This window comes from Balaenoptera ricei, chromosome 20 (genome assembly GCF_028023285.1).
Source record: "Balaenoptera ricei isolate mBalRic1 chromosome 20, mBalRic1.hap2, whole genome shotgun sequence".
Lineage (NCBI taxonomy): Eukaryota > Metazoa > Chordata > Mammalia > Artiodactyla > Balaenopteridae > Balaenoptera > Balaenoptera ricei.
In genome coordinates this window covers 21,165,952-21,179,929 of record NC_082658.1, presented here as the reverse complement: position 1 = coordinate 21,179,929, position 13,978 = coordinate 21,165,952, and the positions used below count along the sequence as shown (strand labels likewise).

Sequence of the window (13,978 nt, the reverse complement as noted above, 5' to 3'; positions counted from 1 at the left end):
AAGCACAGGTTTCAAAGGCTAATGAGATTTTAGGTAATAGAAGCTTTAAAAAGTAGCACCATGCCCCTCTGGATTGTTTGAGCCTGCAACTCAACAGCTGCTCTTTGGCCTTCAGCTGACCTCAGAAACTAGAAATACTTATTTCAGGCTTTGTCCCATTGGCCGATGTGGGCAGGAGTGGAAAGCACCTGCCAGGTGTTGCCATAAGATTATCTCGGCCAAGAGGAAACTTCTACAAGCATTGTGGCTTAAGAGCAGCCCCCTCCCAACCCTACCTTCAACCACAGCATGTGCTGAGCGCCCCCTGTGTGCGAAGCTCGGTAACGGGCAAATAAAGGCAGCGTTATTCTTTCCAGGGCGCTTACCCGTTCTATTATCTTCATAACCCCCCCTCCTGGAAACACCTCTTGTTGCCGTTTTACAAAAAATGAGAAAAACCGACTGAAAGGTTTGGGCCGTGGGAGGGGACACGTCCGTAGGTAACTGGCCCTGTGACCTTGAGCAAGTCGCTTGCCCAGCGGGAGTTGATGCTGAGGTTTTTTTCCGTTCGAATACTCAGCCCAGTTCAAGGTCACGAGTGCTCAGCGGCCGCTAGAACTGGGTCCCGAAACTTCAGCGCGTGATTCCCTACAGCCCTGGTTCCAAGGGGAGTAAGGGAGAGGTTCGAAGCGCGCGCCCCGCCTCCCCAGCAGAGACCGGGACCCGGCAAGCGAGACCTGAGCGCCCGAGTTCCCGGCCGAGCTGAACTACGGTGTCCGGGAAGGGCTGCTTCGCTTCTCGCGAAAGCTTCCCTGCGCCAATCACCACTTGAGGCCAGCCCTGCCCATCGCCGGAAGGAGTCGTTGCCCCGAGCAACTGCAACTTCCGGCTTTCGGAGTTTGGTGGCGGTAAAGGACATGAGTAAAGGCCGGGCGGAAGCCGTGGCGGGAGGTAACGGCCGTGGGCGCCGGGAGACCTCGGAGGAGGGCGGGCAGGGGTCGGTTGAGGGAGCCTCTCCCCGCCTCGTCTCTCTCCGTAGCCTCCGGGATCCTGCTGAGGTACCTACAGGAGCAGAACCGGCCCTACAGCGCCCAGGACGTGTTCGGGAACCTGCAGCGGGAACACGGACTGGGCAAGGCGGTGAGGACCCTCTCCTGGGATTCCTCCCCTGGGACCCCTCGAATCAGCCTGGGTTCCTCCCCTCCCGAGGCTGCCATTCTAGGCTTGGGCTTCCTAAGGCTCTTCGGGCGCTTCCCGCATCATTGGTGACATTCCCCAGCCCGGGCCTGTAGTCACTCCCCCGACTTCTCCGCCCCCTCCCCTCTGCCAGGCGGTGGTGAAGGCGCTGGACCAGCTGGCCCAACAAGGCAAGATCAAAGAGAAGATGTACGGCAAGCAGAAGATATACTTTGCTGACCAGGTGAGGGAAACGTGCAGATTAGCACGTGTGTGAGAGTCCGTCATTAGGTGAATCAGTCCCTGGTATGAACTCTCTTTGGGAGAATTGAAGCATCCTGTTAAATTCACCAGTCTTAGGCCATTAAAAGGGTCCCAGCCAGCCTTTAAGTCAAAGTGTGGACTCCCTTTGCTGTCATCCAAACTTCACGAGATTTCCAGACTTGAAATATGATAGAGGACAGAAGATCCTGAGTTGTTGCTATCGAGGTCCATTTATCCTTGGAAGTTCTTATTCCCAATCATCTAGATGAGAACCACCGTCTGCCAAATTATTTTCCTTCTGTCTCCACCCCCTTCCGTAAACACATGTGACATTAACTTTGTATCTCCAGCCCAGACCCCCCCAAACTGGATGCCTTTCAAGCCGTTCAGAATCAATATTGCCAAAGTAGAATGCTTCATCTCTCCCCTAAACTGGCTCCTCTTGTATTCTTCTCCCTTAATGGAATCGCTCTTCACCCAGGCCAGAGACTGGGGAGTCATTCTTTTTTTTTTTTAATTTGTTTATTTTGGCTGCATTGGGTCTTAGTTGCGGTGGGGGGCTTAATTGCCCCCCGCCCCCCCGCACGTGGGATCTTAGTTCCCCGACCAGGGATTGAACCCCCATCCCCTGCATTGGAAGGCAGATTCTTAACCACTGGACCACCAGGGAAGTCCCTGGAGTCATTCATTCATTCATTCGTTTATTTATTTCTGCATTGGGTCTTCGTTGCTAAGTGCTGCTTGCGGGCTTTCTCTAGTTGCGGCGAGTGGGGGCTACTCGTCGTTGCGGTGTGTGGGCTTCTCATTGCGGTGGCTTCTCTTGTTGTGGAGCACAGGCTCTAGGTGCGTGGACTTAAGTAGTTGCAGCACATAGGCTCAGTAGTTGTGGCTCGCGGGCTCTAGAGCGCAGGCTCAGTAGTTGTGGCGCACGGGCTTAGTTGCTTTGTGGCATGTGGGATCTTCCTGGACCAGGGATCAAACCTGTATCCCTTGCATTGTTAGGCAGATTCTTAACCGCTGCGCCACCAGGGAAGTCCCAGGGAGTCATTCTTAACTTCCCTTATTTCACATGCCTAGTCAGCCATCAAGTCCAGTTGTTTTCCTCTTCTTGAACCCATCCTCTCCTTCTCCAGCTGCCACCACTGCTCTAGTTCAGGTGCTCCTCACCTATTGCAATATCCTCCTAACTCCTGGCCTCCTTAAACATATCTTAAACATTGCAGCCAGAATAATCTACGTACATACAAATCTAGTCATGCCGTTTCTCTACTGAAAACTCTAGTGCTCCCTAGAACAGATAAAAGGTACTTGGAGACCTGGCCCCAGCCTGCCTCTAGCCTCTCCTGTCCCTGTTATTTCTCCATCCATCAATACTAGACCATTTAGATGGTCTGGTTTTACTCCCGTGGCCTTTGCTCATTTTCCTTCCTCTGCTCAAGGTTTTTGAGTCCCTTCTTTCTCTTCGCCCGGCTAACTCTTACTCATCCCTTAGGATTTCACTCAGGCATCACCTCCAGAAACCTTCCCTGAATGCTAAGAGCTAACTGCCTTCTTCGGGCACTTACCTCTTTTGAGGCATACTCTATTGTAATTGACTTATCACTTGTCTCCCTCACAAAACTGAAGCTGTTCTGGGGCAGACCCCATTTCTCATCTTCCTTTACTCAGTAACCCCACAAGATTTAACATCCACCGTCAAGGCTAATTATCCTAAAATAGGTTTCATTATATTACTGCTCTATTGAAGATCCCTTAAAGAAGTTGGCAGATTTTTTTTTTTTCTGCAAAGGGCCAGACAGTTAATATTTTTATGCTTTTCAGGTCAGATGGTCTCTTGTCCCAGTTACACAACTGTCACTAGTACTCAAGTCTGCCACTGTAGAGCAAAACCAGCCATGGACAATATGTAAGCAAGTGGATGTGGCTACGTTTCCAAAATTTTTTTTCAAAAACATGCATCTGGCAGGATTTGGCCTGCAGGCTGTAGTTTGCTGCCTCCTACCCTAATGGTTTACCTCACCTGAATGTAGAGTCCAAACTGCCCGGGCTGGTATTCCCATCCTTTCCATTCTGCTTCCCATCACCACTGACAAGACCCCACTGAGCCCCAGCACAGGCCTTTTCTAGCTGTGGTCCCATGGGAGGGGTTCCTCAGACTTCACTGGTATCCTTTATCTAAATACCTCCCACCATGCCTCGTCACCTGTCCACATCCTTCCTATTGTGGAAGCCCATAATTAGGTATCATCACCTTGAGAAGAACGTTCCTTTACTCCTTCAGCCCAGTGAGTGGTTTTGCCAGTAACCTGATATTCCTGTCCTATTATTCAGTATCCTGCACCTCGAAACCCCTCGAGGACAAGTATCAGGTTTCAACTTGTTCTTTTACAGCTTTTTGAGTGGACTGGTACTAAAGTGAATGCTCAAAAGTACCCTCTATCTTCCCAGGCCCTCTGGAGAGCTGGGGAGTCCCAGATTCTCGAGTGTGTATGAATGTTGCCTTCCCAAATGTGGGTTCCCTTCTTGTTTCTCCCATCAGCCTGCTTCTATTCTTCCTTTCGTCTCTGGCAGGAACAATTTGACATGGTTAGTGATGCCGACCTCCAAGCCCTGGATGCCAAAATCGTGGCCCTCGCTGCTAAGGTGCAGAGCTTGCAGCAGAGCTGCCGCCACACGGAGGCTGGTAGGACTGGGCAACCCCCAGAAGGTACCCCTAGTGTCAGGGTCAGTCTGAGGTCAGGAATTACCAAGTGAAGGGTTTGTTGACCGCAGTGTTGTCTTCTTGCAGCAAAGATCCCTTTGCTGGGCTGCCATAGGCATTACCTTAAAATCAGTGTCTAACAACTAATGGCTCTTGAAGACAAATGGGCAAGACAGGCATTTGCCTTCCCTACTGTATCAGTATACAGTTCCCACACTTCCCTTTACTCTGCTTCTTTAACTGACTACAGCTAACAGTCTACTCAAACTCATTCCCCTCAACTATGTGTAGATGGGGAAGGAAAGAAAACTAGAATAAACTGACAATTCTGTAAGCCTTAATCTCTTGAGGATTTCCAGAATACGGGACCCATTCTGGACCCTGTGTGTAGAGCCCAGAGCAAGGTGGAGGCCTGATCTCCTACCTCAGGGTAGCCAGTGACCTCTCCGGGGGATGTGGTTTTAGAGCTGAAGGAGTTAACTAGTGCCCTGACCACACCGGAGATGCAGAAAGAGATCCAGGAGTTAAAGAAGGAATGTGCTGGCTACACAGAGAGACTGAAGACCATCAAAGCGGCCACCAACCACGTGACTCCAGAAGAGAAAGAGCAGGTGGGTGGGGAGGGAGTGGGGAGCAGGGAGGGCTGCCTGTGCAGGTTCAAAGTGAGGAGGGTTGACCCCAGCGGCTGCTGTGGGGCTGAGGGGGTCAGAGGAACCTGTTTCCCTGTCTAGGTGTACAGAGAGAGGCAGAGGTACTGCAAGGAGTGGAGGAAGCGCAAGAGGATGGTAAGTGCGGGGGAACTCTAGGCAGGCCCTGGACGACGGCAGCCACCGGGGAAACAGCTGCCCCGTATCATGGACCCGTCACGCATGCCGAGTACTGCCCATCTGAAAGGGGGCGGTTTTGTTTCTTGTCAGGCAACAGAGCTGTCTGATGCAATCCTTGAAGGATACCCCAAGAGCAAGAAGCAGTTTTTTGTAAGTGGTGTTCTCCCTTCCTTGCTCCTCTGGGGCTTGAGTCCAGGGAGGTCTCATTCATTTGTCTCGCTGCTCCCCCAGGAGGAAGTTGGGATAGAGACAGATGAAGATTACAACCTCAAGCTCCCAGATCCCTGAGGCCCTCTGGCAGGCCTGGGAACGGAGATGTCCTGGCCTGGCTGCCTTGTTTACGTCAGCTTTGTTGTTGTTCCTGCTGCTGGCCACTTTTGAGCACACACCAAAGTGCTGGGTGGAGCACTGGTGGCCCGGGGAGGATGGTTTCACTCATTTCATCACCCACATTTTGACTGCCTGAACTTAACAGTTAGATGGGGAACAATGCAAAAGGAAAGCATTTGGCAATATTTATTGTAATATAATTTGATATAAAAATATTTAATTTCCTCTGGATAATCAAACCTCCCAGATATCAAACCTGAGAAAGGCAAAAGAGAGCTTGGGGGACAAGGGCAGAGAGAGGCTACTATACACAGCATTCAAGGAGCCCAGGGCCTCACCCAGGACTCTCCTGGGCTCTACACTCCAGGAGACCTTTAGAAAATCTTCTCTACCCACCTTCACCCCACCCCAAGTCCTGGGAGAAATGCAGGCAGCCCTGAGATGGTAGAGACCCAGATACACTTGACAGAAAGCCTGGGAGTGGTCTTGAGGCCAATTTTCCAAAATTGTAACTTTAGCAAAATTGCATTGTTGGTGTTTAGAAAAATTAAAAAATTTAATACCTAGTGTTGTGTCACATTTGACTTTGCTGTGCAGTGCTACTGCCTGTGGGGACACAAGAGGCCAGGAGTGGGTGAGGAGGTTGCTTCCCTCTACCACCCAGAGTAGAGGGCAAGGGCAGGAACCTGGCAGCCCTGCCCTGAGCTGGCCAGAGAAAGCTCTGGCCTCACCTCGGGCTGACCAGGCAGCCCTAGCCTAGGCATGAGGCCACCTTTCACCCTTCATGGCTGTGAGAGTATTTTCTCTTACTCCTTTCTTCCCATCCAACTACTGCCAAAATGGCCAAACTTGGGCTAAATGTTGCCAGAGAGACCAAAACAGGCAAACAGTAGTTACCAAATATGAGCAGAAATCTGAGGCTTAGAAAAAGGGAGAGGCCAGGAGCTTTTTAGGGTTCCCAGAGCAGACCCCATCCCGAGGACTTCTATGGGGAGGGGGAAAGACTAGGTAGGTTTGAGATCTATGGTCAGTATAATAAATTAATCAAAGCTTTCATAATAACCCTCCCCCCTCCCCAGCCCCATTGAAGATGGGGCCGAGGGGGAGGGGGGAGCTGGGGAGCCAAACACTGAGGAGAAAGCAGCTGACTGGTGTGCAGTGTCACAGTCCAATCTCATAAGCCCAGTGGCTCCACGGCCAGGTAGGAGACTCAAGGCCTCTTGCTGGCTGTTCTGCAGGTTCCAAGAGCTGGTCAGTAAAGCTGGTTCTTCAATTGATGTAGAACACCAATCACAATCTCCCGTAGGGTCTGGTAGGGGCAGCAGAGAAAGAGAGAGATCACGCTCATGGAGGGCACAGAGCCGCTCAGCGAGGGCAGAGAGCCGCTCAGTGACGCCTGCCTGAGCCAGGTGTGCTCTTTAGAGTACAGTTAAGACAAAAAACCTGGGAAGCACTGATGTCTACAGTTTGCAAATGCCCCCAAAACAGGATGGAGTCAGTCAGGGATGGAGAGATGCATTACTATGTGATAAAGCAAATACAAAAAAGGTTAATGGTAAACTTTAGGTGGGGGATATATGAGTGTTCATTATAAAATTCTCTCAGTGCTGCATTATGTTTACAGTGTTTCACAATAAAAATGTTGTTGGGACATGCTTTCAGCTGAAAGCATTTCCTCTAAGATCAGAAACAAGACAAGGATGCCCACTTTCACCACTTTTATTCAACATAGTTTTGGAAGCCCTAGCCATGGCAATCAGAGAAGAAGAAATAAAAGGAATCCAGAAAAAGAAAAAGAAAAAAAAAAAAAAGGAATCCAAATTGGAAAGGAAGAAATAAAATATCACTGTTTGCAGATGACACAATACTAAACATGGAAAGTCCTAAAGACGCCAGCAGAAAACTAAAGCTCAGCAACGAATTTGGTAAAGTTGCAGGGTATAAAATTAATGTACAGAAATCTCTTGCATTTAAGTATCAAAGAAAAATTAAGAAAAAATCCCATTTACCATCACATTAAAAAGAATAAAATACCTAGGAATAAACCTACCTAAGGAGGTAAAAGACCTGTACTCTGATAGAAATTGAAGATGACACAAACAGATAGAAAGATATACCATGTTCTTTGATTGGAAGAATCGATATTGTTACAACGACCATACTACCCAAGGCAATCTACAGATTCATTGCAATCCCTGTCAAAATACCAATGGCATTTTTCACAGAACTAGAACAAATAATTTTAAAATTTGTATGGAAAGACAAAAGAACCCAAATAGGCAATATAATCTTGAGAAAGAAGAACAGAGCTGGAGGTATCATGCTCCCTGGCTTCAGACTATACTACAAAGCTACAGTAATCAAAACAGTATGGTGGGCTTCCCTGGTGGCACAGTGGTTAAGAATCCGCCTGCCAGTGCAGGGGACACAGGTTCGATCCCTGGTCCAGGAAGATCCCACATGCCGCAGAGCAACTAAGCTTGTGTGCCACAACTAGTGAGCCTGCGCTCTAGAGCCCGTGAGCCACAACTACTGAGCCTGTGTGCCACAACTCCTGAAGCCTGCGCGCCTAGAGCCCACGCTCCGCAACAAGAGAAGCCACCGCAATGAGAAGCCCGCACACCGCAATGAAGAGTAGCCCCCGCTCGCCGCAACTAGAGAAAGCCCACGCGCAGCAACAAAGACCCAAAGCAGCCAAAAATAAATAAAATTTAAAAAACCAAAAAAAACAGTATGGTACTGGCACAAAAACACAGAGATCAATGGAACAGAATACAGAGCTCAGAAATAAACCCACACACTCATGGTCAATTCATCTACAACAAAGGAGGCAAGAAAATGCAATGGAGAAAAAGCCTGTTCAATAAGTGGTGCTGGGAAAACTGGACAGCTACATGTAAAAGAATGAAATTAGACCATTTTCTCACACCATATACAAAAGTAAAATAGATTAAAGATCTAAATGTAAGACTGGATACTATAAAACTCCTAAAGGGAAACATATGCAGAACACTCAGGACATAAACTGCAGCAATATTTTTTGGATCCATCTCCTAAAGGAAATAAAAGTGAAAATAAACAAATGGGACCTAATTAAACTTAAAAGCTTTTGCACTGCAAAGGAAACCATTGACAAAACGAAAGGACAATCTACTGAATGGGAGAAAATACTGGCAAATGATATGACTGATAAGGGGTTAATATCCAACGTATATAAACAGCTCATACAACTCAACAACAAGAAAATAACCAAGGAATTCCCTGGCAGTCCAGTGGTTAGGACTCGGCACTTTCACTGCCGTGGCCCGGGTTCTATCCCTGGTTGGGGAACTTAAGATCCCGCGAGCCACATGGTGTGGCCAAAAAACAAAAAACAACCCGATTAAAATGGGCAGAACTGAATAGACATTTTTCCAAAGAGGAAATGCAGATGGCCAACAGGCACAAGAAAAGATGCTCAACATCGCTAATCATCAGAGAAATGCAAATCAAAACCACAATGAGGGACTTCCCTGATGGTCCAGTGGTTAAGAATCCGCCTTCCAGCTGTTACAGTGGAGGATTACTGGACTGAATGTCAATATTATGACATAGTATGAGTGTGTTTCATGTTTGGTAATTGCAATCATTGTTGCTTTTGTTGTGGTCATCCATGTACAATGCTTGGTGTCAGTCTATTTCTCTCTTGTAAAAATAAAATACAGTGTGTGTGTGTGTGTGTGAAAAAAAAAAAAAAAAAAAGAATCCGCCTTCCAATGCAGAGGACGCGGGTAAGATCTGGTCGGGGAACTAAGATCCCACATGCCACAGGGCAACTAAGCCCAAGCGCCACAACTACTGAGCCCGTGAGCTTGAGCCCATGCGCTGCAATGAAGAAGAACCCGCGTGCTGCAATGGACCCAGCGCAGCTAGAAAAAAAAAAACCTCAATGAGATATCACCTCACGTCTGTGAGAATGGCGATCATCAAAAAGAACACAAATAACAAATGTTGGTGGGGATATGGAGGAAAGGGGACCCTTGCACCCTGTTGGTGGGAATGTAAACTGGTGCAGCCACTGTGGAAAACAGTATGGAGGTTTCTCAAAAAACTAAAAATAGAGCTACCATATGATCCAGCAATTCCACTCCCAGGTATATATCCAAAAAAACCAGAAACACTAATTTGAAAAGATATACGCAACCCAATGTTCCAGCAGCATTATTTACAACTGCCAAGATACGGAAGCAACCTAAGCATCCAGCAACAGGTGAATGGATAAAGAAAATGTGGTGTATATATATACAATGTAATATTACTCAGCCATAAAAAAAAGAATGAAATAATGCCATTTGAAGCAACATGGATGGACCTAGAGATTATCATACTAAGCAAAGTAGGTCAGAAAGAGAAAAACAAATACCATATGATATCACTTATATGTGGAATCTAAGTATGACACAAATCAACATCTCTACGAAACAGAAACAGACTCTCAGACACAGAGAACAGCCTTGAGGCTGTGGGGGTTGGGGAGGTAGGGAAGGGAAGGGGTGGGAGTTTGGGATTAGCAGAGGCAAACTTCTGTATATAGGATGGATGCATAAACAACAAGGTCCCACTGTAGAGCACAGGGAACTATATTGAATATCTTGTGACAAACCATAATGGAAAAGAATATGAAAAAGAATATATAAAACTGAGTCACTTTCCTGTACGGCAGAAATTAACACAACACTGTAAATCAACTGTACTTCAATAAAATTTTTAAAAGTACCAAAAAAACCCTGCAAAAAACTGAGATGAATGGATAAAGAAGATGTAGTATACACACACACACACACACACACACACACAATGGAATACTCCTCAGCCAAAAAGAAAAATGAAATTTTGCCATCTGCAGCAACATGGATGGACTATACTAAGTGAAATAAGTCAGAGAAAGATTCCACATATAAGTGTATGACATTACTTATATGTGGAAACTAAAAAAATACAACAAACTAGTGAATGTAACAAAAAAGCAGCAGACTCACAGATACAGAGAACAAACTAGTGGTTACCAGTGGGGGGTGGGGCTGAGGGGCAATATTGGGGTGGGGGAGTGGGAGGTACAAACTACTGGGTGTAAGTCTGCAAGGAAATATTGTACAACACGGGGAATGTAGCCAATGTTTTTTGTAATAACTGTAAATGCAGTGTAACTTTTAAAAACTACATTTAAAAAAATGTTGGGAAACAAAAAAGTGAGAATCTCAGATACAAGTCAAGCCTCAGAAAAAGCAACCAGGCCTCAAAAATGGAAGACTCAGTGCAACCATTAACACACTCTCCATTACAAATAATAATTAGAAACCCCATGGAAAGCTACTTTACTGGGCCTGGGGGTGGGGGCCAGGAATCTTTCCAAAAACCCCAAGTAAGTGTGCAGCAAGTGATTGGGGCTTACATGCTGGGGGGCCGAGGAGGAGTGCCTGAGGCTGCCATTACTTGCCACTATGTGGGCGAAACAAAGGCCAAGAGCTAGGCCTTGCATTAGTGAGTGCTCAAATCCTTCTTGCCAAATGAAACCTTAACAGGAAAAACTGGGCTAGAAAGCAAAGGGGGAAACAAGAATACTGAAAGTTGTAGAAATATCCTCAAGAAACCTAAAACCTGCTACCCTGTCTCTCTGAACAAACAATGGCTTGGGCCACTGTGCCTGAGGGAAGACCCCCAACCCCGTGTCCACTGCTGCCCCATACCTGAGGCTTACAGTGCTCCTCAATCCAGCTGAAGACACAGGCCGACAGCTCCTGGAAGCTGGCCACGGAGATAGAGGCATTGAAGGACTGGAAGAGGGAGTCCATGATGCCTTGAAACACATTGAACTTCACCTGGTCAGAGACCTGGTCCTCCCCCTCATGGGGGTTGTCCTGGTGTGCCTTCACAATCTGCTCATAGTTCCTGAAAGCGAACAGGCCAGGCCTAAGGGGCTGCAGCAGCTCTACCGGCCCAGGAAGAATAACAGCGCTACCCTACGTACTCCCCTGGGAAGGAGATTCCCAGAGAGCCTCGGGGGGAGGTATTCAACATCAGCTAGATACTGCTTCTAGGTCAGAAGTGGTGACCCACCCTCTCCAACCTTCCCTTCATTAATCCCACAGGCGTTTCCAGAGTATCTGCTACAGTTGGGATAGAGTCCTGCCTACCACATGAGACAGTGAGAATATTATCTGACGTGGCCTTTGAACAAAGGGAAGGGCGCGAACTGAAGAGGCCTCAGAGTCCCCTCAGAACCAGAAGCCCTGGTTCCCCCAGCCCAGCACCCCCCTTACACTTTCATGATCTTTAGGGCCATGACGTCCTTGCGTAGCGTGGATACCTCCTCCTCCTGCTTTTTCTTCTCCTTGTGCAAAAACTGGATGTAGTCAATGGCTGGAGTGGGGGAGGGAAGAGGGGGTGGGCACAACCAGAAGGACCAGGCTGATTGTGTTTCCCCTTCCCCCAGACCCCACCTCTCCTGTTACAACCACCCCACCAGGGCCAGGCCAAAAGCGGCTCTGAGGCGCTAGCCTTCACAGCCCCCTTGGCTCCAAGCCCTCCACTGCTCTCCTGGCCATACTCTTCTGCAGAACGATGGCCTTGCTGAGCTTTTGGGAGCCAATGGAGAAGTCCTGCTGCTGGCAGGTGGGAACGATGGTCTGTAGGTCATCATAGCCTCTCTGTGGAGAGAGCAGGGGACATGGGTTCCTTAACTGAGGGGTTAAGGCAAATGGGCACAAAGTTTTTCCTCCATGATACCAAGTTCCATGCTCACTCAAAGGGGGGTGGGAAGGAGGGAGAAGTTCATGTCCAGGGCCTAGACTAGCTGCCCCCAAGCCTGCTTGGGACTGCCTGACGGGGTCAGGGCAGAGTGGATCTGAAGTGTGCAGCGCCCTCCTGCGCTGGCTGAGGTGCAGGCCTCCCCAATCACCTTGATGGCATCCCTCCTCTTCTGCTCAGCCTGAGTGTGTGCTCGCCGCCGGCGGTCCTTGTAGGACTCCTTGTAGGATTCCTGGTGGTAATCGCTGTCCTCGTCATCTACGCTCAGAGTTGGGGGCAGGAAGAGGTCATTCTGGGGCCCAGTGGGGCCCATCTAGCCCACTTTTCCCCAGCTGGGAAGAAGAACCTGGTACCCAGAGATGGCAGACAGATACAAGAACCTAATATCCCAGATGAGGTGAGAGACGGCGATACCCTGCTTCTAGCACTAGGGTTCCAGCGCCTCCACGTGGATGGCTGGAGCTGCCCCGTCTAGGAAAGATACTAAAATGAAGGCATATCTGGTTCCCCCGAGTTGGGGGGGACGTTGCTGCCTACCTGTGTTGGGGACAGAAGAGGCACTGGTGGAACCGATGCTATTAGCTCTGGACACTACACTCCCCTTGCGGGTGCTTTCTACAAAAAGCCCTGGAAAAGAGAAGCCCCAATCACTAAGGGGTAGGATAGAGGGAGGGGCCCCGCTAGGCCCTCAGACACCTGTGGGCATAATGGCTTCCTGGGCCTTAAATACTGACCTCTCCCCATCAACCCAAAAGCCAGCCATACTGGGACACCCACTTCCTGTCGTGCCATTCCACAGTGCTCCAGTCTCTAGTGTCTACACTGCTCCACAGACCTGCAGTGATACCTCCTGGCTCACAAAGTGGCATCTGGGCGTGATGATGGTGAGTGACCAGCTGTCACTACTTCCATCACATCCCTGCTCCAGGACATAGGGAACTAGGTGTTACCCTCGGATGCTTCCTGCCCCTGTCCTTCAGCTCCTCCTCCCTCGCTGCTCAGGCCCGCTCAGCTCAAGGGCAGTGGACTGTGCTCAGGTGTGACTGGCAAGGCCACTTAAATCTATAGGGCTGAGGTGGGAGTGTCCCTCCAGAGCTGAAGACGGTGGGGGAGGCACTCACCGGGGTCCAGGCTGTTGTCGCTGTACGCATACTCGACCTGCGGCACCGAGCAAGGGAGAAGCCCGTCAGACCTCCGCCCCTGCGCGCGTGTGTACACGTACATACACACACCCACACACACACACACACACACACACACCCACACACCCCTGGGGTGCGCGAGCAGCCGCAGGATTCCCCCAGAGCCAAGAGTGGCTAGGCCGCGGGAGCGCCGCCCCTCGGCAGGACGCCGTCCGCCCACTCCACACCCCCAGCCCTCCAGCCCCGTCCCCTCACACCCACGCGCACACGCCTCAGTTGTCTTCCCACCTTGGCACACGCGGGGTGAGAGCTGTCTTCTCTGCAGCCCCGGGGCCCGGAGAGCGGGAGTAGCTCTGGGGACTTCAGGGAGTCCCCTCGTCTTCCGGACCCCCTACGTGCACGAGCCCGACCCGCCCTCCCCTCGCCGGCGTGCGCGCCCACGGGGCTTGCCTTGACCCAGGGGTCCTCCGGAGAGGCGCCCGGCTCCGTCATCTCCGACCCACCGAACCGGAAACCTGCCCGCGGGCTGGCCCCCTGCGGCGAGGAAGCGGCGAGGCGCGCCCACGTGACCCAAACCCACCAACCCGCGGCCCAGAGGCGGGGGGCGGGGCGGGGCGGCAGCGCATGCGCGACCCGGAAAACGCCCCCGGACACCCCTGCCGCGGCCGGTGGAGACCTGGAGTCCGGCTTGGTGGCGGGGTTGACACCGGCGGTCTTGGGGCCGTCCTACCCGCCCGTCCCTGCGCTTCCTCAGGGCAGGCGTCCCAGCCGCC

General features: G+C 50.1%; 2 protein-coding genes across 5 annotated transcripts; one reads left to right on the top strand and one right to left on the bottom strand.

Moving 5' to 3' along the window:
- Positions 1–829: 829 nt before the first annotated feature.
- Positions 830–5,843, top strand: PSMC3IP (PSMC3 interacting protein). Of its 2 annotated transcripts, XM_059908439.1 has the most exons (8): positions 830–930; positions 1,019–1,119; positions 1,310–1,399; positions 3,991–4,102; positions 4,586–4,731; positions 4,852–4,905; positions 5,038–5,097; positions 5,179–5,843. In XM_059908439.1, the coding sequence occupies exons 1-8, from the start codon at positions 897–899 to the stop codon at positions 5,233–5,235; spliced, it is 654 nt and encodes a 217-aa protein (XP_059764422.1). In that variant the 5' UTR covers positions 830–896; the 3' UTR covers positions 5,236–5,843. The 2 variants fall into 2 exon arrangements, with proteins under 2 accessions (XP_059764422.1, XP_059764423.1); XM_059908440.1 differs by lacking the exon at positions 5,038–5,097.
- Positions 5,446–13,773, bottom strand: MLX (MAX dimerization protein MLX). Of its 3 annotated transcripts, none has more exons than XM_059908436.1 (8): positions 13,494–13,773; positions 13,185–13,221; positions 12,601–12,690; positions 12,215–12,321; positions 11,864–11,963; positions 11,577–11,676; positions 11,004–11,205; positions 5,446–6,586 (listed from the first exon to the last, which is right to left on the bottom strand). In XM_059908436.1, exons 1-8 carry the CDS (start codon positions 13,695–13,697, stop codon positions 6,530–6,532), a joined length of 897 nt encoding a protein of 298 aa, XP_059764419.1. In that variant the 5' UTR covers positions 13,698–13,773; the 3' UTR covers positions 5,446–6,529. The 3 variants fall into 3 exon arrangements, with proteins under 3 accessions (XP_059764419.1, XP_059764420.1, XP_059764421.1); XM_059908437.1 differs by having other exon boundaries at positions 13,656–13,770; XM_059908438.1 differs by lacking the exon at positions 12,601–12,690 and having other exon boundaries at positions 13,656–13,772.
- Positions 13,774–13,978: the final 205 nt, after the last annotated feature.